Source organism: Coregonus lavaretus, assembly GCF_964263955.1.
Source record: "Coregonus lavaretus genome assembly, chromosome: 4".
Taxonomy (NCBI): Eukaryota; Metazoa; Chordata; class Actinopteri; order Salmoniformes; family Salmonidae; genus Coregonus; species Coregonus lavaretus.
In genome coordinates, this window is record NC_139991.1 from 27,926,403 (window position 1) to 27,952,974 (window position 26,572).

Consider the following 26,572-nt stretch of genomic DNA (forward strand, 5'->3'; position numbering starts at 1 on the left):
CTAGCGCAAGCTTCCAGCTGGACCCAAGTTAGGCTAATAGTTGGTACAATGTTTCAAGTTCATTGCAGACAGGCCATGCATAGCCAATGTGATTTTTAGATTTTTTTATCAGGATATTTTCTACCTGCAGGCTAAAATGTTTTTATTTGTTGGATTTATGTAGGCTATTTTTACATAGTTGGCAATGGCAGTATACGTTTATTTTTAGGTTTATCATTTTCATTTAGATTTGGATAGAATTTTGATTAACCACATGACAATGATTTTGAGATATGAAGACGTTATTATAAATTAAATGAAACTGTTCCACGAAAATGTGCATATGAAAACCATAACTGGCACGCAGATCGGTATAAATGGTAAGATAAATTGGCATTCCACATTAAGGTTGCCGACTCCTCGTGTAGCCTATTACCGGCAACTTCAGGAGAGTAACGACAGAATCTGCGAAATCCAGCAGGAGGGGGAGGAGAATGGTTAGGTCAGGTTAAGGTTTTTTTCTTCCTCTAGATCTCTGGCTCCCTCTTGAGTCATTTGTCTTATTTCATCAAACAGTAAGCTTAAAGCATCAGACAAGCTCAATGCATATAGTTGATTTTATTAAAACACATAGGGTGTGTCTATATATGGAAAAATACACGTTTAATAATGTCGACCAATCGATTGATCGACATAAGACGACTATCGGTCAACCAATATTTTTTTTTGTCGGGGACAGCCCTACAACTCACCATCATACTTTTAATATGGGGCTATGAGAGTCAATTGCAAATTAGTCTGACATAATTTATCTTATCTCACCACCACTAACGAGATGGGTGTGCTTGATGCATGTTGTGTCGGAGCTTACAAAAAGTCGGGGCGTGGTCGACAGTGTGCACCTCATCTCTCCTATCACATCCAACCTGGATCGATATATTTTTTTTTTTATGCAGACGAGAGCACTGAATCAGTTTACAGTGAGTTTTAATGCTCGGAGGGAGACGTCACAGTATTTTGTTTAAGTCAGGAACCAAAACTCCTCCATAGTGACTAAGGTTGAATATTTTCCCGGTATTTTACAAATGTTCAATTTTGAGAATAAATCACTTTTCTCCCGGGTAACCCGGTATTTCCCGCCAAAACCGGAAGTGTCATTCAAAAACATTATAAAGCATATAAATAAGCCAATGTCTGGATTTGATTAGAGCTTTGGTTGAAAATTCAAGCCTGATGCAACCTGAGCCTGATTTAAATACATTTTATGCTCTGGATAAGAGCGTCTGCTAAATGATGTAAATGTAAATGAGCCCAAGCCCAAATGATTGTGCCGTTATCCAATACAAAGGCTATATGATATATAGGCTACTGCACATTATGCACAACAGAAAAACATAAAAGCACATGGATGTAGCTATGCACTCTTGGGTAAATAAATTAAACAAGCTCCAGTAGGCTAATCTTTTTGAGTTTGAACTGTGTTACTGTATTGTTATGCTGTTATATACGGACTGGAATTACACATCTTGTTCAAACCATGATAATGCAGCACAGGCGGCCTACAAAATTACTAGTATAGGCTAGCGAATTTGATTAAAAATTTTCATAATTTTCACCCTAATGTTATTCGTTTACCACCTCTTTCTCTCTCTATTGTTGCTTCAGTCCTTGCTTTCAATGGTTATAATTAATATGTTTAGATGTCCTTATCTATCTGCAGGTTAGCTAATGTTAGCTAGATTTCTAGAAAATAAAAACGATATACACTACCGGTCAAAGGTTTTAGAACATCTACTCATTCAAGGGTTTTAATTTATTTGTACTATTTTCTACATTGTAGAATAATACTGAAGACATCAAACTATGAAATAACACATATGGAATCATGTAGTAACCAAAAAAGTGTTAAACAAATCAAAATATATTTTTTATTTGAGTTTCTTCAAATAGCCACGATGACAGCTTTGCACACTCTTGGCATTCTCTCAACCAGAGTAGGTGAACGGATGATCTCCATATGTGTGGTTCCCACCGTGAAGCATGGAGGAGGTGGTGTGATGGTGTGGGGGTGCTTTGCTGGTGACACTGTCAGTGATTTTATTTAGAATTCAAGGCACACTTAACCAGCATGGCTAATTGATCATTAGAAAACTATTTTGCAAAATTGTTGTGCTGATTTAAAGAAGCAATAAAACTGGCCTTCTTGAGACTAGTTGAGTATCTGGAGCATCAGCAATTGTGGGTTCAATTACAGGCTCAAAATGGCCAGAAACAAATAACTTTCTTCTGAAACTCGTCAGTCTATTCTTGTTCTGAGAAATGAAGGCTATTCCATGCGAGAAATTGCCAAGAAACTGAAGATCTCGTACAACGCTGTGTACTACTCCCTTCACAGAACAGCGCAAACTGGCTCTAATCAGAATAGAAAGAGGAGTGGGAGGCCCCGGTGCACAACTGAGCAAGAGGACAAATACATTAGTGTCTAGTTTGAGAAACAGGAGCCTCAACTGGCAGCTTAATTAAATAGTACCTGCAAAACACCAGTCTCAACGTCAACAGTGAAGAGGCGACTCCAGGATGCTGACCTTCTAGGCAGAGTCGCAAAGAAAAAGCCATATCTCAGACTGCCCATCTTAATCTTTTATTTTTATTGGCCAGTCTGAGATATGGCTTTTTCTTTGCAACTCTGCCTAGAAGGTCAGCATCCCGGAGTCGCCTCTTCATGAGCATAAGGAGGGGAGTTTTTGAGTCTTTCAGTCAGTTTACTCTTGATTGCTAGCTATAGCATCAATTCTTAGTTTTGCAGTGTTATCTGACAAAGGTATTGATGTGAGTTTCTGTGCCTCTGCCTCCCCACACATTGTTTTCACCATATCAATTGCGGCCGGTAATATCAAAGTCTCTGCAGTAGTGTGTGGTTTCATAGTGTAGCGGGCTTAGCCATTCACTGTGGGAATGATTCAAGTGTAATGGTCAAGTGCGGCCTTTTCCCAAGATCTAAGGGTGCTCTCTGGTTTAATGTGAACTTTTAGATTAGAAGAATTTTCATTAGTTTTTTTTTCTTCCATGATTTGGGATATTCTCCCATGACCCCATTTTTATATCAGGGGTCGCGATCCTTAGTTTGGGAACCACTGTGTTAATGGTTAATTTTACCATTTTAAAAATGTAATGTAGTCTGACTTCACTCGATTCTTAGCAGATTAAGTGAGGTTGCTGGGAATGTTCTATGGAACGAAACTGGCACACACTGTGACACACTAATGGCTTTGATGAGAAAGGCAAAGATGTTCTAGGAAATTGCTAGCAAGCGACACTAATATGAATCAATAAATTATTGAAAAATGTGTTTTAAATGTTTTTTTGTTTGTTTGTTTTTTAGGGTTCAAGCAGTCGCCTGGATCACGACTCTGCCAGTGAAATAAGTTTGGGTGTGGGTAGTTACTCTGTGCCCCGCCGACTGACCAGTCACCTGGGCACCAAGGTAACCAGAGATTCGAATACACCTCAGGTTGATATAAACTCAGCAAAAAAAGAAACATCCCTTTTTCAGGACCCTGTCTTTCAACGATAATTCGTAAAAATCCACAGATCTTCATTGTAAAGGGTTTAAACACTGTTTCCCATGCTTGTTCAATGAACCATAAACAATTAATGAACATGCACCTGTGGAATGGTCGTTAAGACACTAACAGCTTACAGACAGTAGGCAATTAAGGTCACAGTTATGAAAACTTAGGACACTAAAGAGGCCTTTCTACTGACTCTGAAAAACACCAAAAGAAAGATGCCCAGGGTCCCTGCTCATCTGCGTGAACGTGCCTTAGGCATGCTGCAAGGAGGCATGAGGACTGCAGATGTGGCCAGGTACAATAAATTGCAATGTCCGTACTGTGAGACGCCTAAGACAGCGCTACAGGGAGACAGGACGGACAGTTGATCGTCCTTGCAGTGACAGACCACGTGTAACAACACCTGCACAGGATCAGTACATCCAAACGTCACACCTGCGGGACAGGTACAGGATGGCAACAACAACTGCCCGAGTTACACCAGAAATGCACAATCCCTCCATCAGTGCTCAGACTGTCCGCAATAGGCTGAGAGAGGCTGGACTGAGGGCTTGTAGGCCTGTTTTAAGGCAGGTCCTCACCAGACATTACCAGCAACAACGTCGCCTATGGGCACAAACCCACCATTGCGGGACCAGACAGGACTGGCAAAAAGTGCTCTTCACTGACGAGTCGCGGTTTTGTCTCACCAGGGGTGATGGTCGGATTTGCGTTTTATCTCAATCCCATTGAGCATGTCTGGGACCTGTTGGATCGGAGGGTGAGGGCTAGGGCCATTCCCCCCAGAAATGTCCGGGAACTTGCAGGTGCCTTGGTGGAAGAGTGGGGTAACATCTCACAGCAAGAACTGGCAAATCTGATGCAGTCCATGAGGAGGAGATGCACTGCAGTACTTAATGCAGCTGGTGGCCACAACAGATACTGACTGTTACTTTTGATTTTGACGCCCCTTTGTTGAGGGACACATTATTCAATTTCTGTTAGTCACATATATGTGGAACTTGTTCAGTTTATGTCTCAGTTGTTGAATCTTTCTATGTTCAAACAAATATTTATACATGTTAAGTTTGCTGAAAATAAACACAGTTGACAGTGAGGACGTTTCTTTTTTTGCTGAGTTTAGTTCTACTGTTATGAAACAGCCCCCGTTAAAAACAAACCACATGATCTGCCTGCATGTCCAAACCGGAAATGTTATCTATACTGAACAAAAATATAAACGCAATATATAACAATTTCAACAATTACAGTTCATATGAGGAAATTGGTCAGTTGAAATACATTCATTTGGCCCTAATCTATGGATATCACATGACTGGGCCTTGCAATGTGCCTCAAGATCTTGTCACAGTATTTTTGTGCGTTCAATTTGCTATTGATAAATTGCAATTGTGTTCGTTGTCCGTAGCTTATGCCTGCCCATACCATAACCCTACTGCCACCATGGGGTACGCTGTTCACAACGTTCACAATCCGCAAATTGCTCACCCACACGACCCCATACGTGTGGTCTGCGGTTGTGAGGCTGGTTGGATGTACTCCCAAATTCTCTAAAACGATGTTGGAGATGGATTATGGTAGAGAAATGAACATTCAATTATTTGGCAACAGCTCTTTTGGACATTCCTATAGGCAGCATGCCAATTGTACGCTCCCTCAAAACTTGAGACATCTGTGGCATTGTGTTGTGTGACAACTGTACATTTTAGAGTGGCCTTTTATTGTCCCCAGCACAAGGTGCATCTGTGTAATAATCATGCTATTTAATCATCTTCTTTATATTTCACACCTGTCAGATTGATGGATTATCTTGGCAAAGAGAAATGCTCACTAACAGGGATGTAAACACATTTTTGCACAGAATTAGGGAGAAATAAGCTTTTTGTGCGTATGGAATATTTCTGGGATCTTTTATTTCAGCTCATAAAACATGGGACCAACACTTTACATGTTGTGTTTTATATTTTTGTTCAGTGTAGTTGAGCAATTTCATTAAAATTATACTTTTTTTAACAGAAGTAGCTCACATAAATGAGATTGCATCCCAAGTGGGTACAATGTAATCAATTTCAATATGAATAACTTGTTTCGACCTATAAATCATCAGTGTGTCTTCTACAATATAGTTGTTCTCACAGTCGACCTTCTTACCCTACAGGTGGAGATGGTATATTCCCTTCTCTCTATGCTGGGGACCCACGATAAAGATGACATGTCTCGCACTCTGCTGGCCATGTCCAGCTCCCAGGACAGCTGCATTGCCATGCGTCAGTCTGGCTGCCTTCCCTTACTCATCCAGCTCCTCCATGGCAACGACAAGGTTTGAAATGTTTTGATTTTTGGGGGTAACTTTGTCTTTTATCATTAGTTATTTGTTTTACCATCAAGGATCACTTTGGAAATAAGTGTTTTAATTAATACTTTCAAGTGAGATCCTCTGGGATCAAATTGTATGTATGTATTATAATTCTTTACCCCAAATAAAAGTATATTCTATACAATTCAATTCAAGGACTCTGTGCTGCTGGGGAACTCGCGGGGAAGCAAGGAGGCCCGGGCGAGAGCCAGCGCCGCCCTCCATAACATTATCCACTCCCAGCCTGATGATAAGAGGGGTCGCAGGGAGATCAGAGTGCTGCACCTCCTGGAGCAGATCAGGGTCTACTGTGAGACCTGCTGGGAGTGGCAGGAGAGCCATGAGCGAGGAGTGGACCAGGACAAAAACCCCAGTGAGGCTGGCTCTGTGTTTACTGTATTGTGTTGTATTGATTTTGTGTATCTAGTCTTGATGTGTTGATGTATGTATTGCTGACCTCGCAAAAATAATTTATATTAAATATTATATTAAATAAAATATTGTGTTGTGTAGATGAACTGTGTTGATTTGGTTAGTGTATGGACATTTGGATGGGTAATGGATTTTTTACCTAATGGTGTGTATGTGAACCCCAGTGCCCTCTCCCGTGGAGCATCAGATCTGCCCAGCGGTGTGTGTTCTTATGAAGCTGTCCTTTGACGAAGAGCACAGGCACGCAATGAATGAGCTCGGTAAGCATTCACCAAATGCACTTTATTTTTACTTTGACTAATTAACCAGGATAATCATTTCCACTCAGTTACAATTGCCACTGCTTTCCAGGCAGTTATCTTTAAAGATAACACATAAATCCTTATTTGATAGATTTAATATTTCATAACATTCTCATCGCCAAGCAACCATGACAGAACGGCGCTACTTAAAGGCATCATGTTAGAGAAATAATTGATGTATTCATCACTGTAAAGATGTAGGCACTTATGCAATGTCCTCAATTATGTGCGTTGCATAGGACGACATATAGTAGAACATTCATGGGGCAGACTCATGAAATGATTGATTGCCATTTCTCCTGCTGTTTTGTGTGTTCCCAGGGGGCCTGCAGGCTATAGGGGAGCTGCTCCAAGTGGACTGTGAAATCTATGGCCTCACTAGCGATCACTACAGCGTCACTCTGAGGAGATATGCTGGCATGGCCCTCACCAACCTCACCTTTGGGGATGTTGCCAATAAGGTGCGCTTCTTCAGACTATGTAGCCTAACCTCAGATATAGATTGATTGTGTGTGGAATTGTGACAGAACGTTTTGGGATATCTACCTTATGGCTGGTTCCCCATGTCCAGATTAAGCCTATTTCTAGAGTAAAAACAACTTTGAATCTCCATTGAGCATGCTTATTAGTCTAGGAGTAGGCTCAATCTGAGTCCGGTAACCCTTCCCATATTTGTGCTTACACCTGAGAGTGTAAGCACAAATATGGGAAGGGTTACTATATAAAGGATAATATTGTTGAAAAAGTATGGCTTCAACTTAATAATAAGAATCTTTCTGTGTCTTCAATCCTCAGGCCACACTGTGTTCCATGAAGGGATGCATGAGGGCCATGGTGGCTCAGCTGAAGTCTGAGAGTGAGGATCTACAGCAGGTGATTGCCAGTGTGTTGAGGAACTTGTCCTGGCGTGCGGATGTGAACAGTAAGAAGACCCTCCGCGAGGTGGGCAGCGTCAGGGCTCTGATGGAGTGTGCATTGGAGGTACAGAAGGTGAGACACGTCATGAATACACTTTCAATTAAAGGTCACCTTATAAGCATCCACAATGGTTACTTTGATACAAATACATAATTAGGAGCACATCATGTAGAAATATTTGAATGAAATGTCCAATAGGAATTTTATCAAGATATTTGCCTAAAGATGTATTCAATGGCTAACAAAGTTTGTCCTCTTTCCCTTTTATAGGAGTCTACTCTGAAGAGTGTCCTCAGTGCCCTGTGGAACCTGTCAGCTCACTGCACTGAAAACAAAGCTGATATCTGTGCTGTTGAGGGGGCTTTGGCCTTCCTGGTTAGCACTCTGACGTACCGAAGCCAAACCAATACCCTCGCCATCATCGAAAGTGGAGGAGGCATCTTGCGCAACGTGTCTAGTCTCATTGCTACAAATGAAGATCACAGGTATGTTATCTAAAATCAAAAGTGATTAACTATAGTATTATGCTGTTAAATATTATAATTGTTTTATATTGTACTGTATCCCCAGTAGTAATTCTTACACTTGAAAGCTGACAAGACCATATGTTTCCTTCTCTGTCTGTAGGCAAATCCTGAGAGAGAACAGCTGTCTTCAGACACTTCTGCAGCACCTGAAGTCTCACAGCCTGACTATCGTGAGCAACGCGTGCGGCACTCTGTGGAACCTCTCTGCCCGCAACGCAAAGGACCAGGAGGCCTTGTGGGACATGGGTGCTGTGAGCATGCTGAAGAACCTAATCCACTCCAAACACAAGATGATCGCCATGGGCAGCGCTGCAGCACTGAGGAACCTCATGGCCAACAGGCCAGCCAAATATAAGGACGCCAACATCATGTCGCCTGGATCCAGCCTGCCCTCTCTTCACGTCAGGAAACAGAAAGCCTTGATCGAGGAACTGGACTCTCAGCAACTCTCTGAGACATTTGACAACATTGACAATTTAAGCCCCAAGGCGTCCCACAGGGGTAAACCAAGCAGGCACAAGCAGAATGTCTACAGTGATTACGATGGTGTCTCTAGATCGGATGGGTTTAGCCCCAACAGTGTGCCTGTGCGCTCCCCTTACGTGAACACACCAGTTCTGTCAAGCCCGTCACCCAGAGAGAACCCAAGGGGGAACATAGATAGTGTTAGGGCTGAGAGGGATCGAAGCCAGGACAGAGACAGACTGAGGGGTGCACCCGGGGGTTTCCACCCAGATCATGACTCTAAGAGAATGCAGATGCCTGCCACAACAGCAGCTCAGATCGCCATGGTGATGGAGGAGGTGAAAAGCATTCACTTACTGACTGGTCTGGATGACCGGTCACCAGAGAGCCCTAATCAAGACCCTCACCGTACCACTGCAGCACATGGTCATTCAAATATACACCCCTCCACTAAGCCCGATCACTCGGGCAGAACTTGTCCAATGCCCAAGTTAGAATACAGGGCGTCCAACGACAGTCTCAACAGTGTCAACAGCACTGACGGTTATGGCAAAAGAGGCCAGATGAAGCCATCTGTGGACTCGTACTCTGAGGATGATGAGGGGAAGTGTTGCGTCTATAGAAAATATCCTGCAGACCTCGCTCATAAAATCCACAATGCAAACCACATGGAAGATGATGATGGAGAAGTTGACACACCCATCAATTACAGCCTAAAGTATTCTGACGAGCAGCTGAACTCTGGTCGGCAAAGTCCAAGCCAAAATGAAAGGTGGGCAAGGCCTAAGCACATGGAGGAGGAGATGAAACGGACAGATCAGAGGTCTGTGCGATCTCAAAGCCCAGGCTACCCCATGTACACGGAGGGCAACTGTGAGGGCAAGGAAAAACTGAAGTACAAACCCAGGTTTGTGCAAACTGAAATGCCACAGGGATTCAGATCAAGGAACACCAACCAACATCAACAAGATCAAAGCAATGCTGGCCCCACTCAAGGAATTAACAAAAAGATGAACAACCAGACTATGTGCCAGTCTGTGGATGATTACGGTGATGACAAACCAACCAATTATAATGAGCGATACTCAGAGGAAGAACAACAAGATGAGCAGCCGACCAATTACAGCATGAAGTACAACGAGGAACATCATGCAGAACAACCCATTGATTACAGTCTGAAATACTCAGACTCCTCCTCCCAAAAATCCATGTTTAGTCATTCAAAGTCATCCTCCACTCAAAGCTCAGTGAAAGAGCATCTGAGCCAAGATGGTTCCACATCATCCGTGACATCCATAAAGAATGCAGGAAGACAAATGCAGCTACATCCCTCCTCAGCTCAAACGAGATCAGGGCCAACTCGGCCAGGCCAGAAGAACACAATATGCAAACCCCCTACCGTCAATCAAGAGACACTACAAACGTACTGCGTTGAGGACACACCCATCTGTTTCTCAAGAGGTAGCTCTCTGTCATCCTTGTCCTCAGAGGAGGACGAAATGGAGGGCTGCAAGAGGAATGTAAATGCTGCTAGTAACTACCCAACTCTTCCCATCTCTGAGAAAGATTCCACTGGCGGTCAAACACAAGAACAACGCACGACCGAGAGCCAGTCATCTGTGCAGTATGTCCGAATGAAGCCTCCAAGGAATAGTCAAGTTCATGGAGATGGATCCAGACATCACAAAGCTGAGTTTTCATCTGGAGCCAAATCACCATCCAAAAGTGGCGCCCAGACCCCCAAAAGCCCCCCAGAACACTATGCGCAGGAGACACCCCTCATGTTCAGCAGATGCACATCTGTAAGCTCTCTCGACAGCTTTGAGAGCCATTCCATCGCTAGCTCTATACAGAGTGAATTGTGTAGCGGGATGCCCAGTGGAATAATCAGCCCAAGCGATCTGCCCGACAGCCCTGGTCAGACCATGCCTCCGAGCCGAAGCAAAACACCACCACCCCCACAACATCAACATCCACCCCCAATGAAACACAAAAAGGTGCCTCCTCCGCCTCCTCCTAGGGCAGATATGGCTCCAAGGCATGCTGCCGTACACGCTGCTGTCCAGAAAGTCCAGGTGCTTCCGGATAATGATGCCCTCCTACACTTTGCGACAGAGAGTACCCCAGAAGGATTCTCTTGCGCATCCAGCCTCAGTGCTTTAAGCTTAGATGAACCTTACATTCAGAAAGATAATGAGCTCAAGATCATGCCTCCTGTTCACGAAGACGACCAGGGAAATGAGGCTGAACATGAGAATGATGACACTACAGAACCCCCAAGCCAAGAGAAGCGTTCACCTGGAGAGACGGAAAAAGACATTTTGGATGATTCAGATGATGACGATATAGAAATACTGGAGGCTTGCATAAACTCAGCCATGCCAACAAAGTCATCAAGAAAACCCAAAAAGCAATCACCTTCCAACACTACTTCTAGAATACCACCACCTACTGCCCGTAAACCAAGCCAACTTCCTGTGTACAAATTACTCCCTTCACAAACCCGAGGACAGCAGAAGACTGTGAACTTTGCCCATGGAGAGGACATGCCTAGGGTTTACTGTGTAGAGGGAACACCTATCAATTTCTCAACGGCCACATCTCTCAGCGACCTAACCATTGATTCACCCCCTAATGAGCTGGCCAATGCTGAAAGCTGTGCTCCTCCTCGTGCAGAAGTATCATCCAGTCAAAGAAGGGACACTATTCCAGAAGGTAAAAGTACAGAGGAAAAAGATGCAGGTGTTACTTCCTCCTCCACACAAGCTGCCGCAACAGAAAATGAAGGGGATGATATTTTAGCAGAGTGTATCAGTTCAGCCATGCCAAAAGGTAAAATCCACAAGCCCTTTAGAATACAGAAAATGTACGATCAACCACCGCATCCGTCAGCTTCTCCTGTTAGCCTAGTCCAGCAGGAGGTTGAAAAGAAGCCCACTTCCCCTGTTAAACCAATGCCACAGAGTAGTGAGTACAGAGCTAGGATGATTAAGAAACCCCAGCCTCCATTCAACTTTTCTTCATACTCTGATAAAAACAAAGAAACCAAAATGCAAGAGCCAAAAATGGCATCCAGAGATTTCACAGATAAGCCACCAAATGCAGAGGAGGGGCCACGGCCAGGGTTTGCTTTTGACTCACCACAGCATTACACACCAATAGAGGGTACACCCTATTGCTTCTCACGCAATGATTCACTGAGTTCATTGGACTTTGAGGATGATGAACCTGACCTCGCCAAGGAAAAGGCAGAACTCAGAAAAGACAAAGACCAGAGAAAAGCTTCAACAAAAAACAGTGGAAAGCCATCCTTAAGGGCAAACAGGTCAAATTTACCACAGACTGCTCCAACAAAACCTCTGCAACAGAAGCAGGCAGTATTTCCACAAGCATCCAAAGAAAACATGGGGCCAGTGCCAGATGAGAAGCAGAAGTTTTCCATTGAAGACACACCAATGTGTTTCTCTAGAAACTCATCTCTCAGCTCGTTAAGTGACATTGACCAAGAGAACAACAACAAAGACCTCCAGCCAAAAGAAGAGGAGGATGTAACTCAGGTGGAAGCTCCTGTAAGACCACAAGTCTCTGGTTACACACCAAAAGCCTTTCATGTTGAAGATACCCCTGTGTGTTTTTCAAGAAACAGTTCACTCAGCTCACTAAGCATTGATTCAGAAGATGACCTTCTACAAGAGTGCATCAGTTCAGCCATGCCAAAAAAGAAAAAACAGACAGCGAGAAATAAAGGGGGGAATGACCAAGGAGATGCCACTGAGGAGAAAAGTATGGATGGCATTTTAGCCGAGGAGCCAGATCTCATATTAGATCTCACTGATACACATAGTCCAGTTTCTGAACAAGCCTTATCGCCAGACTCTGAGTCATTTGATTGGAAGGCCATCCAAGAGGGTGCCAATTCCATCGTCAGCAGTTTGCACCAGGCAGCTGCTAGCCTCTCTAGACAAGGCTCATCTGACTCTGACTCAATCCTCTCCCTCAAATCTGGAATATCCCTTGGGTCTCCCTTTCACTTACCCTTAAATTCAGAGGATAATAAATCTGCATCCGACAAAGCAGGACGCCCACGGATATTAAAACCTGGTGAAAAGAGCACTTTAGAAGCCAAAAAGAAAGAAAAGGAAGAGGAAGCAGCAAAAGCTCTTAAAGGGGGCAAGAAAGTCTACAAAAGTCTCATAACAGGAAAACCACGCGCTATCACTGAGACCCCAGCCTCGTTACAGCAGAGGCAGACGGCCCCTACTGTTCCGATCTCTCGTGGGAGGACAATGATCCATGTCCCTGGTGTTAGAAGCAGTTCTCCAAGCACTAGCCCAGTCCAAAAGAAGCCTCCAGCCCGCGGTCCAGCCTCAGTCTCAAAAATTCCCCCCACCCAAGGGCAGTGTTCCAGTAATTCACACAGAAGCATCAAACCACCTGCTAAATCTGACCCTAGTCCTGCCAGGGATCAGCCTGGATCTCAATCGGGATCAAGTAAAGCTTCGTCACGATCTGGATCCAGAGACTCCACACCATCCAGGCCAGCTCAGCAGTCCTTGACCACCAGACCCATGCAGTCACCTGGTCGCACCTCTGTGTCACCTGGAAGAAATGGTCTGGGCTCCTCTAACAAATTATCCCAAATACCTCGCACTGCTTCTCCAAGCACATCGTCAACCAAGTCTTCTTGTTCTGGCAGGATGTCCTACACCTCCCCTGGAAGACAGATGGGTCAGCAAACGCCACCCAAGCAGACTGGCTTAACTAGAAGCACTAGCGGAATCCCTAGAAGTGAATCTGCCTCAAAGAGTCTGAATCAGTGTGGAGTTGCTGGCACTTCTAAGAAGCAAGATTTGTCCAGGATGTCATCCACAAAGTCAAGTGGAAGTGAGTCAGACCGGTCGGAGAAACCTGCCCTAGTTCGCCAGTCTACGTTCATCAAAGAGGCCCCTAGTCCAACACTGAAGAGGAAATTGGAAGAGTCTGCCTCGTTCGAGTCTCTGTCCCCCTCTTCTACCAGCCAGTCTCAAACGCCTGTATCAAGCCCGTCTTTGCCAGATATGTCGTTGACTCTGCCCTATCAAGGAAGTCAGGGAAGCAACTGGAAAAAGTCCCCTCAGAGTCAAAATTCCTCCGAAAATGAGGATGGGAAACCTCAAAGGGGAGTGAAACACGACATCTCCAGATCCCATTCAGAAAGCCCCTCCAGGCTCCCTAATCTTAACAGGACAGGGACATGGAAGAGGGAGAACAGCAAACACTCCTCCTCTCTCCCAAGGGTTGGCACCTGGAAGAGAACTGGCAGCTCCTCTTCCATCCTCTCTGCCTCCTCTGAGTCAAGTGAAAAGGGCAAAAGTGAGGATGAACGACAGCCACTAAGGTCCCCACACGGCAAAGATGGAAACCCTTTAAAAGGAACATGGAGGAAGATGAAGGACAGTGAAATCTCGCAGTCAGAAGGCCACGATTCTTCCTCCATGGACTCTAACACCATGGCCATGGGGCACCAAATGAGCCCTGCAGTGTCCAAGACTGAAGATGTATGGGTGAGGATTGAGGACTGTCCCATTAACAGCCCGAGGTCTGTAAAATCTCCAACAGCAAACACACCTCCAGTAATCGACAGTGTACTAGTCAAAATGCCCTCTGTTGATCTCTTGACAAGTGAAACCCATCCCAAACAGTGCAAAACTGAAAGTGTAAATGCTCGTAGGCTAGGTTCAGAGACTAATTTAAACTTGTTTAGGAGCAGTGAGAGTCTTGATAAGAAAGGGCCAGACCTCAAGCCTGCTCAGAGCATCATCCCAGAGGCCCATGAACTGCCTGTTGCTGAACGCACCCCTTTTAGCTCCTCCAACTCTAGCAAACATAGCTCACCTAGTGGTGCTGTGGCTGCCAGAGTTAGCCCTTTCAATTACACTCCTAGCCCCAGGAAGAGCAGTGCTGACAGTGCCACACCACCACGACCCTCACAGATACCAACACCTGTCAGTGTCACCAACAGTGCAAAAAAGAGAGAATCTAAAGGAGAAAGTGCTGGAGAAAGTGGGTCCTATATTGTAACCTCAGTTTAAGTCCCTTGAGGCTAGATTACACAGACACACACCCATGACCTATGGGAAATGCTTTGACCATACCTAGTGACCTCTGTTGTAAAGAATTATTAAAACAAACACAAAGCAAAGATCATGGATTCGTCACAACTTTTGGTGTAAAAAACAAACATGTAAATAGTAGTGAGTTACTAGAGGGTTATTGTAGTTGATGCCTAGCCTAATTGCTGGGCTCTGTTTCTTTGCTGGTAGGAATGTGGCTGGGACACTTGGTTATCAGAGAGAGAGAGGGAGACCTCTGAAGGATAATGTATGTGAATTTGTACTGTACAGATTTTAATTATGTATTTAATTTAAACCCCTGTAAAGATCCTGAATCTTGTCCGACTTGACCAAGATAATCACTTAAAGTTGCATATTTGGGTTGTTAAAACGATTAAAGATGGACTTTAATGCTACTCCATTATTTTATTTTTTATGAAGCCTAAATTTCAGTCAGAAAGAAAATGAATTCTCATTTTTACTACTGCAAATGTATTATAAACTTCCCTTCCTTGCATGACCTGATGGTTTGTTTCCTGAAGTAAAGATGAACATTTGTGGTCACGTGTTGGTAGCTGTAGTGTAACATTTTACACTATTTTATGTGTGCTCTGAAAGTAAAGGAATTAACCGCAAGTTAACCTTAACAAAACTTTTCGAATTAGAAATATTTACATTGGAAAATAGATTATATAAGAGAGTAGATAGATACATTGCTCTGCTGTTTGTTGTTTAATTGTTATCAGGTGAGTTGGATGCTTTTTAACTAAGAGACTATCTCAGAAGGACTGATTGAACACTTTGAACAAAATAAATTATTACTGTAGGTTTTTGGTGTTGGTATATACATTTTTTTTAAAGCTCATTTTACTTTCCCCTGTAATCACTGTAATGCTAAAGCACATAATCAGAGGAGATGTACTATTTTGTTTAGCCAAAAAATTACACTGTGTGAATGACTGTTCATGTTTTTTATTTCTCATGCAATAAAGTAGTGGTTGGATATTCAAAGGAAAAAAGTCAATTTACAAATTGTAAATCAAAATAATAAACGTTAACATTTTTGGTGCAAAAATAGTGTCCAGTGTTACTGAACAGTGGAATGGTTGTGTTTATCAAGCTCTGATAATTTAGTATCCATCTTGAAGATATTTTGGTATTGAATGGAATTTAAGATTTGCTTGCAGTGAATGATTATGAACACAAGTGTCCTTATTGCAGCTATGGTTTGATATACAGTGCATTCGGAAAGTATTCAGACCCCTTGACTTTTTACACATTTGGTTATGTTACAGCCTTATTCTAAAAAAGTTTAATTTTTTTATCCCTCAATCTGCACACAATAACCCATAATGACAAACCAAAAACAGGTTTTTAGAAATGTTTGCTAATTTATTAAAAATAAAAAACTGATATCACATTTACGTAAGTATTCAGACCCTTTACTGAGTACTTTGTTGAAGCACCTTTGGCAGCGATTACAGCCTCAAGTCTTCTTTGGTATGACGCTACAAGTTTGGCACACCTGTATTTAGGGAGTTTCTCCTATTCTTTGCAGAGCCTTTCAAGCTCTGTCAGGTTGGATGGGAGCGTTGCTCCACAGCTATTGTCAGGTCCAGGCTCTGGCTGGGCCACTCAAGGACATTCAGAGACTTGTCCCGAAGCCACTCCTGCATTGTCTTGGCTGTGTGCTTAGGGTCATTGTCCTGTTGGAAGGTGAACCTTCGCCCCAGTCTGAGGTCCTGAGCGCTCTGGAGTAGGTTTTCACCAAGGAACTCTGTACTTTGCTCCGTTCATCTTTGCCTCGATCCTGACTAGTCTCCCAGTCCCTGCCGCTGAAAAACATCCCCACAGCATGATGCTGCCACCACCATGCTTCACCGTAGGGATGGTGCCAGGTTTCCTCCAGACTTGACGCTTGGCATTGTCCAAATAGTTCAATCTTGGTTTCATCAGACCAGAGAATCTTGTTTCTCATGGTCTGAGAGTCCTTTAGGTGCCTTTTGGCAAACTCCAAGCGGGCTGTCATGTGCCTTTTACTGAGGAGTGGCTTCCGTCTGGCAACTCCACCATAAAGGCCTGATTGGTGGAGTGCTGCAGAGATGGTTGTCCTTCTGGAAGGTTCTCCCATCTCCACAGAGGAACTCTGGAGCTCTGTCAGAGTGACCATTGGGTTCTTGGCCACCTCCCTGACCAAGACCCTTCTCCACCGATTGCTCAGTTTGGCTGGGCGGCCAGCTCTAGGAAGAGTCTTGGTGGTTCCAGACTTCTTCCATTTAAGAATGATGGAGGCCACTGTGTTCTTGGGGACCTTCAATGCTGCAGACATTTTTTGGTACCCTTCCCCAGATCTGTGCCTCGACACAATCCTGTCTCAGAGCTCTATGGACAATTCCTTCAACCTCATGGCTTGGTTTTTGCTCTGACATGCACTGTCAACCGTGGGACCTTATATAGACAGGTGTGTGCCTTTCCAAATCATGCCCAATCAAATGAATTTACCACAGATGGACTCAATCAAGTTGTAGAAACATCTCAAGGATAATCAATGAAAACAGGATGCAACTGAGCTCAATTTCGAGTGTCATAGCAAAGGGTCTGAATACTTAGGTAAATAAGGTGTGTGTGTGTGTATATATGTGTATATATATATGTATATATATATATATTTTAGCAAACATTTCTAAAAACGTGTTTTTGCGTTGTCATTATGGGGTATTGTGTGTAGATTGCTGAGAATGTAATTATTTTTTTCATCCTTTTTAAAATAAGGCTGTAAGGTAACAAAGTGGAAAAAGTCAAGGGGTCTGAATACTTTGAAGGCACTGTACAAGCAAAGGGGATATGGGCATTTATTCATAACACCAATACATAAAAATTTCTTGCCAGTTGTATGTGTTGCAATAACTGTCATCCGATCAACGTTTATATACCCCCATATCACACACTAACAAACAATTAATTAATTGGTGAGAGAGGTCTCATCACTTTCATTTGTAACACTTGTAGCTTTAGAATCGCGGCAAAGTTGGTTTCTGTTTCAATTCAGTCGTGTTCGCGTGGGTCAACCAAAATCACTCTAATGTGCCTCCCACAATACAGGTGATGGCTGCATGGTGCAGTTGGTGAGAAGTACTGCAGCGACTTAAAGCTGAGAGGAAGAGGAATTCACAACTCGGAGGAAAATCTGTCTCCCTCCAGCAGGTGGCGTTTTCTCGTTATTTCGCCACCAAGCGAGGATCAGAGTGTCAAATTTAGTCAACAAAAAATGAATGGCTTATTTGCTACGTGAGGTTTAATTGATCGAATAGAAGTTTCGTAATGCTTAAGTTGTACTTATATAAGTAGGACACGTAACATCCCGGCAACTTTGAGAAAAAACACTTTATACCGGAGTCGTCTGCATATTCATGTTATGAGTCTGGTAGCATCTCCTTTGAATACCGGCGGTTGACGTCAATAACTAATCAAATGTAAAAATTATAATTACAATAATGAGATGTATCCACCAATCCAAAGAAAAGATAGGCGGGAGCTAGACAGCCAACCGTGTTGCTTTGTTGACAACGACTCCCATTGTTAGGGCGGAGAGACGTGTATCTTGTCGGTATATCCGTAATCTTTGCTTAAAGGCAACCATCAAAAGCTGCATGCCCTTTGATCACATGGTTTTTGTAAAGTAGTCAAGGTTCCTGTCGCTGTAGTTTCCACTAGTTACCACAGCCACAAAGTCAGAATATTACCATATCGTAAATATGAATGTCTTAACTTAAGGTCAGGGTTAGTCATAAGGTTAGCAGTGTGGTTAAGGATAGGGTTGCGGTTAAGGTTTAACGTCAGATTTTGGAAGAAAGGCGGGTTTATGAATTTGGCTGTGTTAACTAGTGACGACCTATCTGTGGCTGTTGTAACTAGTGACGACCCAGTACTGTCTTTGCAGTTAACTTCAACCTAGCTTCCTTTTCCGCTGAAAACCGGATGTGGGAACTCAATAAGGTTTAGCCACAATAGGGGCATTTGCGGATCATCTTCAAAATAAAAGTCCCGCATTGAAAGTGATTCAAACTGATTGAAATTTATTTTAGTCATTTAGCAGACGCTCTTATCCAGAGCGACTTCGAGTTAGTGAGTGCATACATTTTCATACTGGACCCCCGTGGGAAATAGTGGAATCATGCCCTATTTGGACTAGATAATGCTAAAAAGGCCGGAATGTTGTTATAAAAATTAAACAAAAGACAATAATTAGTTAATTTGACACACAAAAAATAAAAATCTTGAAATCGCACTGTGGATGTATTAGACTTTAGGATTGCGTGGAGGGCCTAACCTATGGATGTTGCACCCATGAAATTAGGTATCAGCCTACTTATTCAGTGACACTCACAGAACACAACTGTGTAAAGTATACACAAATATTAGCATCTTAGCTCTTATAACAGGATTTTTACTGTGGGAAATCACCTTTCCAGTCAGTCTATTGTGTGTATTGGACCTTCATATTGCACTGTGCAGCCTAACCTATGGAATGGCTGAATAGTGAGGTGATTTCCCACAGTTAAAGTTCCCAAATATGAGCTACAACGCTAATATTTGTGTAAACTCTTCAGAATTGTAATCTGTGAGTGTCACCAAGTAGGCTGATACCCCAATTCATGGACCCAAGATACATAAGGCTGTACAGTGCATATAAGTATGCCCCCCACAGGAGGCTGCTGAGGGAGAACGGCTCATAATAATAAATAATAATTTATTATTATTTTATAATAATGGCCGGAGGGGAGTAAATTGAATGGCATCAAACACATGGAAACCATATGTTTGATGTATTTGACACAATTCCACTCCAGCCATTACCACGAGCCCGTTCTCCCCAATTAAGGTGCCACCATCCTCCTGTGGACTGTGGCCCCAATGCAATTCTAAAGTGTAATACATCCACAGTGCGATTTCAACAAATTAACTAAATATTGTCTTTTGTTGAATTTATATAACATTCCGACCTTATTTAGCATTATCTAGTCCAAATATGGCATGATTCCACTATTTGTATCCGTTTGAATCGCTTTCAATTAGGAGCTTTTATTTTGAAGGCAAGGCGCAAATTCCACTATTGTGGCTAGCTTTATACAGGTCCCAGCTAGCGAGCTAGGAAGCTAACGCGAACTCTGTGCTAGTGTGTTCTGAGAAGATGTCTCCGCTAAGTGATAATCCAGCTGAAAAAGAAAGGTAGGTAATATTAGATGCATATCTCTTGTTTTTCCATGAAACGTTTGTGAATAGAAGTCCTAACGTTACCTGTGAACAGAAAAACAAGCGAAGAGAAGACAGCCATATGTGTTAGCTAAATTAGTTAGCTCACACTAGCTAGCGTGCCAACGAAAATCGGTAGCCAACATTGAAGTTAGTTGGCTAGCCATTTTCTTTGTCGTTACAAATGAAAAGACGTATGAACTTGTAATTGTATTGTTGGATGCAGTTGAGGCGGCAGTAGCGCTTGCTAGCTAGCTGTTACTATTCACGTGACGTGTGCAACCCTACTTGAGTGCACTGAATCCAGATGAAATGAGCTAGATAGCAAATTTAGCAGCTGGTCAATTAGATAGCCATCAAGTTATGAATAGCTAGTTACCTAACATGTTCTTCCTGATTTACTCTGTTGCAGGTTTATCTGCATATACCCTTCCTATGTAAACAGTAAGAAGACCCTAGCAGAGGGGAGACGGATACCTGCTGAAAAGGTAAACCAAATCTGCAACATTGTTCTAATTTATTTGGTTCAATGCATGGTGGACCACTTGCTATTGCCGATCTATCTTGGTAAATTGACACATACACACCACTATGGTCTACCTTTACCACAAGTATACACTTCTTGATACTGATTCATTATAGCCTATGTCAGCCAAACTCAATTGGTGGTCCGGATCCAGAGAAGGGTCAATCCGGACCCGACAACATCGCATTTTGTTATATAAAAGTAAATACATTATTTTTAAACGGCCTTTAAAAAATCAACGAGCGCAGTGGTCTCTTGAGCGCAGTGGTCTCTTTAACTCAGCGGCCTCTCGCTCTCCCTCGAAGCAACGCCCACCTCTACTAGTGCCCTTTCTAATCCAATCGCGTGGTTATATGCAAATATAAGAGGCCGCGTTTTACCCAATCACATGAATCAAAATATCCTTAGCGGAACCTTGGGACAAACAGGCAGAAATATTTGGCCGTGGTTCAACTGTAAATATCACAGAAAGAAGGAGCTTAGTTACCAGTATCTTTGTTAATATGGCTTGTTCAAAAAAATGAAACGTTTACTCTGAAAACCGTATGTTGAAAGACGAGTGGACGGAACAGTATTTATTTATTCTCCCCGCAACTAGCACAATATGGAGGACTAAAAGTGCCACAATTAAATAAATAAATACACCATTAAATAATTACTTAAATGTGTCATTAATTAATTAAAATTAGAATTAAATACATAAATGTGTTATTAAATGTGTCATTAATTAATTCAAATACCGATTCATTTTATGTAAAATACATATATAATAATTTCACTATTTACATTTACATTTCATGGTCCTGCGTTGGAGTGCTTCCTGAATTACTTAAAACTGTCAAACTGACCCATCAAAAGTTGGTAGGCGGAACCTAACGCCTGATTGGTTACCCTCTGCATCAAGCCAAGACAAATCAATTCCGGATAATGTCAGCAGGTCCTGCTTCTACATCCTCTGCTAAGTTTAAAATGTCTCTAACCAACTCCCTGGAAAGTTCACGGAGATCCTCCATTGTCTCTATCCAGGTTGGCCTACTCTACTTCAGACCAAAGCAATGGATCAGACTAGATTCGCGTTAGCCCCGCCCACTGACTTTGATGGGTCAGTTTGACAGTTTTAAGTAATTCATGAATCACTGCAATGCAGGATCATGAAATGTAAATGTAAATAGTGAAATAATTATATATGTATTTTACATTAAATGAATCGGTATTTGAATTAATTAATGATACATTTAATTACACATTTATGTATTTAATTCTAATTTGAATTAATTAATGACACATTTAAGTAATTATTTAATGGTGTATTTATTTATTTAATTGTGGCACTTTTAGTCCTCCATAGCACAAAACCAATTTGCCTGATATGCATTGAGTCCGTAGCTCTCGTGAAAAGTGCCAATGTTAAGCGCCATTATGACACCAGGCATAGTAAATTCGATCAGACGTATCCCCTGAACACGGAGGTGAGAACAAACTAGATTAACCAACTCAAATCCCAATAAGTCCTTTAAGATTCCCAGACAGCCCAATAACGTGCAATGGCGTGTTCACTGAGGATAGCTTGGGTTTTGGGAAAACACACACAAAATAAAAACTTTTCCAGACGCTGAGATGGTGAAATAGTGCATATGTGAAGTTGCTGACACCTTGCTTGAAGCTAAACAAAAAGATGAGCTCAGGGAAGAAAATGTGGCTTTGAAGGAGCAGGTTGGTGATTGTGGCCCTGTCACTTTCTGGGGAAAGATGGTGCCTGCAGCTGATGTCCCTGTTCTCAAGAAACTGGCACTATACATCCTGACCATGTTTGGCTCCACATAACAGCTGTGAATCAGCCTTCTCCACAATTAACTTTTTAATTAAGTTTTAATTAATTCTTAGTCTCATTTAATGTATTTAATGTACATTTTATAAAAAACATGTTTTCTAAGTCGTAGACGACTATGTTTGTTACTACACTGTACCACAGCGCCGATAATGGACATTTGTGTCACTGGACCTTCTCTAATAGTAGTTGAGTACCCCTGGCCTATGTCCTCAAGAGTGTGTTGAGGGATAAGGCTGACATCTTGGTTTTCCGCTCTGTACTCAACCAGGCAGTGGAGAATCCTACTTGTGCTGAGATCCGTGATGTGTTGACAGCAGCGGGGGCAAATGTTCTTGTGGAGGTAATGACCAATATTACATCAATAATGGATTGCAAAGCTACATATGGTGCTTTACATAGGAGGGGAACTCTTCATTCATTACCATTGTGTAGCTCGCACCTAGGTGATTCGACAACAGCCATTTTCCATCGTCAAACACGTCACCATAAGTTAGGGGTATGGCATTGCCTGATTATGAGTCTCTAATTGTTGTTCAATTGACCAACCACAGAACAAGATGTACTCCAGAGAGTGGAACAGAGACGTGACATTCAGAGGAAGAGTACGTGTTCAGTTAAAGCAGGAGGATGGAACTCTCTGCTCAGACAAGTTTGCATCACGTGAGTTTGTGAAGGGGAGGAGCAATGGCCTATGGTTCAAATTAGCCAAACTGGAAGCAATGCAGTCTGTTTTCACCATCAACCGGTCTCACAACGCACAGTTGTGTGTGTGACACCATTTACTTTTTTTTTAATGCTTTGCTTTCCTTCTGATTGTCCCTAAAGGTAAAGACGTGATGATCTACTGTGCTGAGATGATCCCCAAACTGAAGACCAGGACCCAGAAGGGTGCAGGGGCAGACTCAGGCTCCCAGCAAGGGGAGGGCAGCAAGAAAAGCAAGAAGAAGAGGAAGTAGAGGCCCTGTCCAGTCACACAAAGGTCCCCATATTACTGTTCAGTTTACTGTAAGAAACCAAGCAAGGAAGGAAGTCTGTCACAAGGAACTGGCAAGTGTCAAACCGAAAGAGTGAGAAAATACAAATGTATGTGAGGTAATTATTTTGTATAGGCCCGTATGTATGATGCTATGATGTGATATGCCATCAGTCACATGTAAACATGTATATTTTGTGAATGTTATGTATACATCAAAGTATTCTGTTTCAATTGCTGATTGACTGCCCTGTGGTCTTAGGGAAATGAAAGTCAAATAAACAATGATTGCTTCCACTTTGTTCTGACAGTGAGAATCAATTGTATTATTCTAGTCAAGCTATTATAACACTTAACTTTTTCTTTTACCCATCCCTTATTTGCATTATTATTATTTTTTTACAGATTTTTTTCCTCATCTGTGTCTATATAAAATAAATAAATGACTTGAGGTCACACATACAAAGCATGTCAAATGTTTTCACTTGTTTCAATTTATTTAGGCAGGATTCATGCTTAGTTTTTAACTATACTGAACAAAAATATAAACGCAACATGCAAAAATGTCATTGCTTTTCCTGAGTTATATTTCATATGAGGAAATTGGTCAATTCAAATAAATTCATTAGGTGCTAATCTATGGATTTCACCTGACTGGGAGTAAGATATGCATCGGTTGGTCAAACATACTTAAAAAAAAAAAATAGGCCTCACAATGGGTCTTGGGATCTCGTCACTGTATTTTTGTGCATTCAAATTGCCATTGATAAAATGCAATTGTGTCCGTAGCTTATGCCTGCCCATATACCCCACTGCCATCATGGGGCACTATTCACAACATTGACATTAGCAAACCGCTCGCCCACATGACACCATACACATGGTCTACGGTTTTGAGGCTGGTTGGACGTACTACCAAATTAATTAAAGCGACGTTGGAGGCGGCTTATAGTAGAGAAATGAACATTAAATTATCTGGCAACAGCTCTGGGTGACATTCCTGCAGTCAGCATGCCAATTGCACGCTCCCTCAACTTGAGGCATCTATGTCATTGTGTTGTGTGACAAACCTGCACATTTTATAGTGGCCTTTTATTGTCCCCAGCACAAGGTGCACCTGTGTAATGATTATGCTGTTTAGTCAGCTTCTTCATATGCCACACCCGTCAGGTGGATGGATTATCTTGGCAAATGAGAAATGTTCACTAACAGGGATGTAAACAAATATGTGCACAAAACTTGAGAGAAATAAGCTTTTTGTGCTTATGGAACATTTCTGGGATCTTTTATTTCAGCTCATGAAACATGGGACCAACACTTTACATGTTGCGTTCATATTTTTGTTCAGTGTATAATGTAATGAATTGAGATTCAATGTTTTGTTCAGTCAATACCATAGACCTACATCTATCCAGTGTTTCTGCTTTTATTTGATGATGACACGGCAGTGCTTATTCTAATAATAATATGCCATTTAGCAGACGCTTTTATCCAAAGCGACTTACAGTCATGCGTGCATTCATTTTTTGTGTGTACGTGTGGTCCCGGGGATCGAACCCACTACCTTGGCGTTACAAGCGCCGTGCTCTACCAGCTGAGCTACAGAGGACCATTCTAAGATTGTGCAGAGTTGTCTCTAATATATGTGGGTAGATTTGGGGTATTTTCTTGAGTAATAATTTGCCTACTGGTTATTGGATAGCTGGTGTCAATAGTTGCTAATGTAGTTTCCTGTGGGTTTGTCTCAGTTCTCTGTTGTGCGTTAACCCTGTGGTAACGTTTAGAAAGGAGAGCTCAACGATAATGTAAGGTTGCAAGTTTTCAGTATAATTTTTGGTGAACTCTTGCGTTGCACCTGTTAAGTTATTAACTTAAGTGGAAAATACTGAGGTATTGTGATAATATTTTAAGACAATTGTTTTGCACATAAAATGTAAAGGCCTTAAAAGCCACAGGTTCTGCTAAATTATATTGCATTGTGACAAGTAATATACAAACTAACAAACAACATTCTGAATGTATTGTAGATTGAACAGTTTCAATTCTAATTCAGTTAATTTAGTCTCAGATGGTATATAGACAGTATGAATGTGGCCCTCAATCATGAATGATTATTAGTGACATCACAGGCAACACCTTTGTCATCTGGATAGCTAGAGTCAAGATGAAGAGGACAGTCAACACCATCTGGTTTGTTAACCTGGCTGTGGCTGACCTGCTCTGCTGTGTCTCCATCCCTTTCTCTATGGCTGAAATCATACTGAACCACCACTGGCCCTATGGAAAGGCTATGTGCAAGGTTCTCCCTAACGTCGTCGTCCTCAACATGTTCGCCAGGGTCTTCACTCTGGTCCTTATCAGTTTGGACCGCTTTGCCCTGGTCATCCTGCCTGTCTGGGCCCAGAACCACCGGAGCCTCACCCTGGCCTGGCTGCTGTGTGGTCTGGCCTGGGTACTGGCCCTGCTCCTCAGCCTCCCCTCTATGATCTACAGAGGAATAGTAGTCCTTGGAGATATGAACACGACACTGTGCACCTATCACCCCCTACTAGACGAAACTGAGGGCAACCAGTCGGCCATTACAGCTATCAAAGCCACCCACGTCACCAGGCTAGTGCTCGGCTTCCTCGTCCCCTGTTGGTCATCGCTGTCTGCTACCTGCTCATCGGCAGGAGGGTGAGCAGTGGCCGCTTTAAATCCCATAGGTCCTTCCGGATCATATTGGGTGTTGTGGCTGTGTTCTTTATGTGCTGGCTGCCGTATCACATCATAGGGCTGGGGCTGGTGATGGAGTATGGAGGGGAGGCCTCGGAAGACATGGCCCAGGCTCTGGAACCCCTGGCCATCTCTCTGGCTTACGTCAACAGCTGCCTCAACCCTCTTCTGTATGTCTTCATGGGTCAGGACTTCAAGGAGAGGGCCAGGGTGTCTCTTAGGAAAATATTTGAGAATGTATTCAGCAAGGATGTGACAATGCGTTCCTCTGTGTACTCTAAAGGACAGTCAGCTGTCACGGTCCACAAACTCATCTGAGGCTCATGTCTAAGTCAGACAAAAAATAAAAGGAAACACTCCTGTGTCATAGTTACACATTATGTAGATGAAAAAGCATGTGTTGGTGTTTTCTGACTGGTTGAGGTACTAAATGAGCATAATCTCATTAAGAAGCTATTAAGAAATTAGACATTGACCAAAACAAAAGATGGTTTGAAGTGCCATAATATGGACTTGGTCTTTTACCAAATAGATCTATCTTCTGTATACCACCCCTACCTTGTCAAAACACAACTGATTGGCTCAAACGCATTAAGAATGAAAGAAATTCCCCAAATTAACTTTTAACAAG

The 26,572-nt window shown here is 42.5% G+C and overlaps 2 protein-coding genes and 1 pseudogene across 3 annotated transcripts in view; all 3 read left to right on the plus strand.

Annotated features, from left to right (window-relative positions):
• The window catches only part of LOC311128689 (adenomatous polyposis coli protein-like), a 68,331-nt gene extending 52,624 nt beyond the window's left edge, over nucleotides 1–15,707 (plus strand). The window contains exons 9-16 of the mRNA XM_084160921.1: nucleotides 3,362–3,463; nucleotides 5,710–5,871; nucleotides 6,064–6,280; nucleotides 6,504–6,599; nucleotides 6,963–7,102; nucleotides 7,437–7,631; nucleotides 7,830–8,044; nucleotides 8,187–15,707. Coding sequence (XP_084017047.1) covers nucleotides 3,362–3,463; nucleotides 5,710–5,871; nucleotides 6,064–6,280; nucleotides 6,504–6,599; nucleotides 6,963–7,102; nucleotides 7,437–7,631; nucleotides 7,830–8,044; nucleotides 8,187–14,622 — 7,563 coding nt within the window. The 3' untranslated portion in view covers nucleotides 14,623–15,707. The remainder of the gene's footprint in view (nucleotides 1–3,361; nucleotides 3,464–5,709; nucleotides 5,872–6,063; nucleotides 6,281–6,503; nucleotides 6,600–6,962; nucleotides 7,103–7,436; nucleotides 7,632–7,829; nucleotides 8,045–8,186) is intronic.
• Nucleotides 15,708–19,758: 4,051 nt separating this feature from the next.
• Nucleotides 19,759–23,523, plus strand: LOC311128108 (signal recognition particle 19 kDa protein-like). Its single transcript, XM_084160080.1, has 5 exons — nucleotides 19,759–19,872; nucleotides 20,309–20,384; nucleotides 22,522–22,593; nucleotides 22,805–22,913; nucleotides 23,079–23,523. Exons 1-5 carry the CDS (start codon nucleotides 19,835–19,837, stop codon nucleotides 23,207–23,209), a joined length of 426 nt encoding a protein of 141 aa, XP_084016206.1. The 5' UTR covers nucleotides 19,759–19,834; the 3' UTR covers nucleotides 23,210–23,523.
• Nucleotides 23,524–25,333: 1,810 nt separating this feature from the next.
• On the plus strand, nucleotides 25,334–26,272 carry LOC311128609 (C3a anaphylatoxin chemotactic receptor-like; annotated as a pseudogene). The gene has a single exon. The product of its transcript is annotated as a C3a anaphylatoxin chemotactic receptor-like (transcript).
• Nucleotides 26,273–26,572: the final 300 nt, after the last annotated feature.

Coding starts and splice junctions, on each gene's coding strand:
- LOC311128108 (XM_084160080.1), top strand. CDS start 19,835: ATGTCTCCGCTAAGTGATAATCCAGCTGAAAAAGAAAG. Junction 19,873..20,308: donor AATCCAGCTGAAAAAGAAAG/GTAGGTAATATT, acceptor ACTCTGTTGCAG/GTTTATCTGCATATACCCTT. Junction 22,594..22,804: donor GGGCAAATGTTCTTGTGGAG/GTAATGACCAAT, acceptor GACCAACCACAG/AACAAGATGTACTCCAGAGA.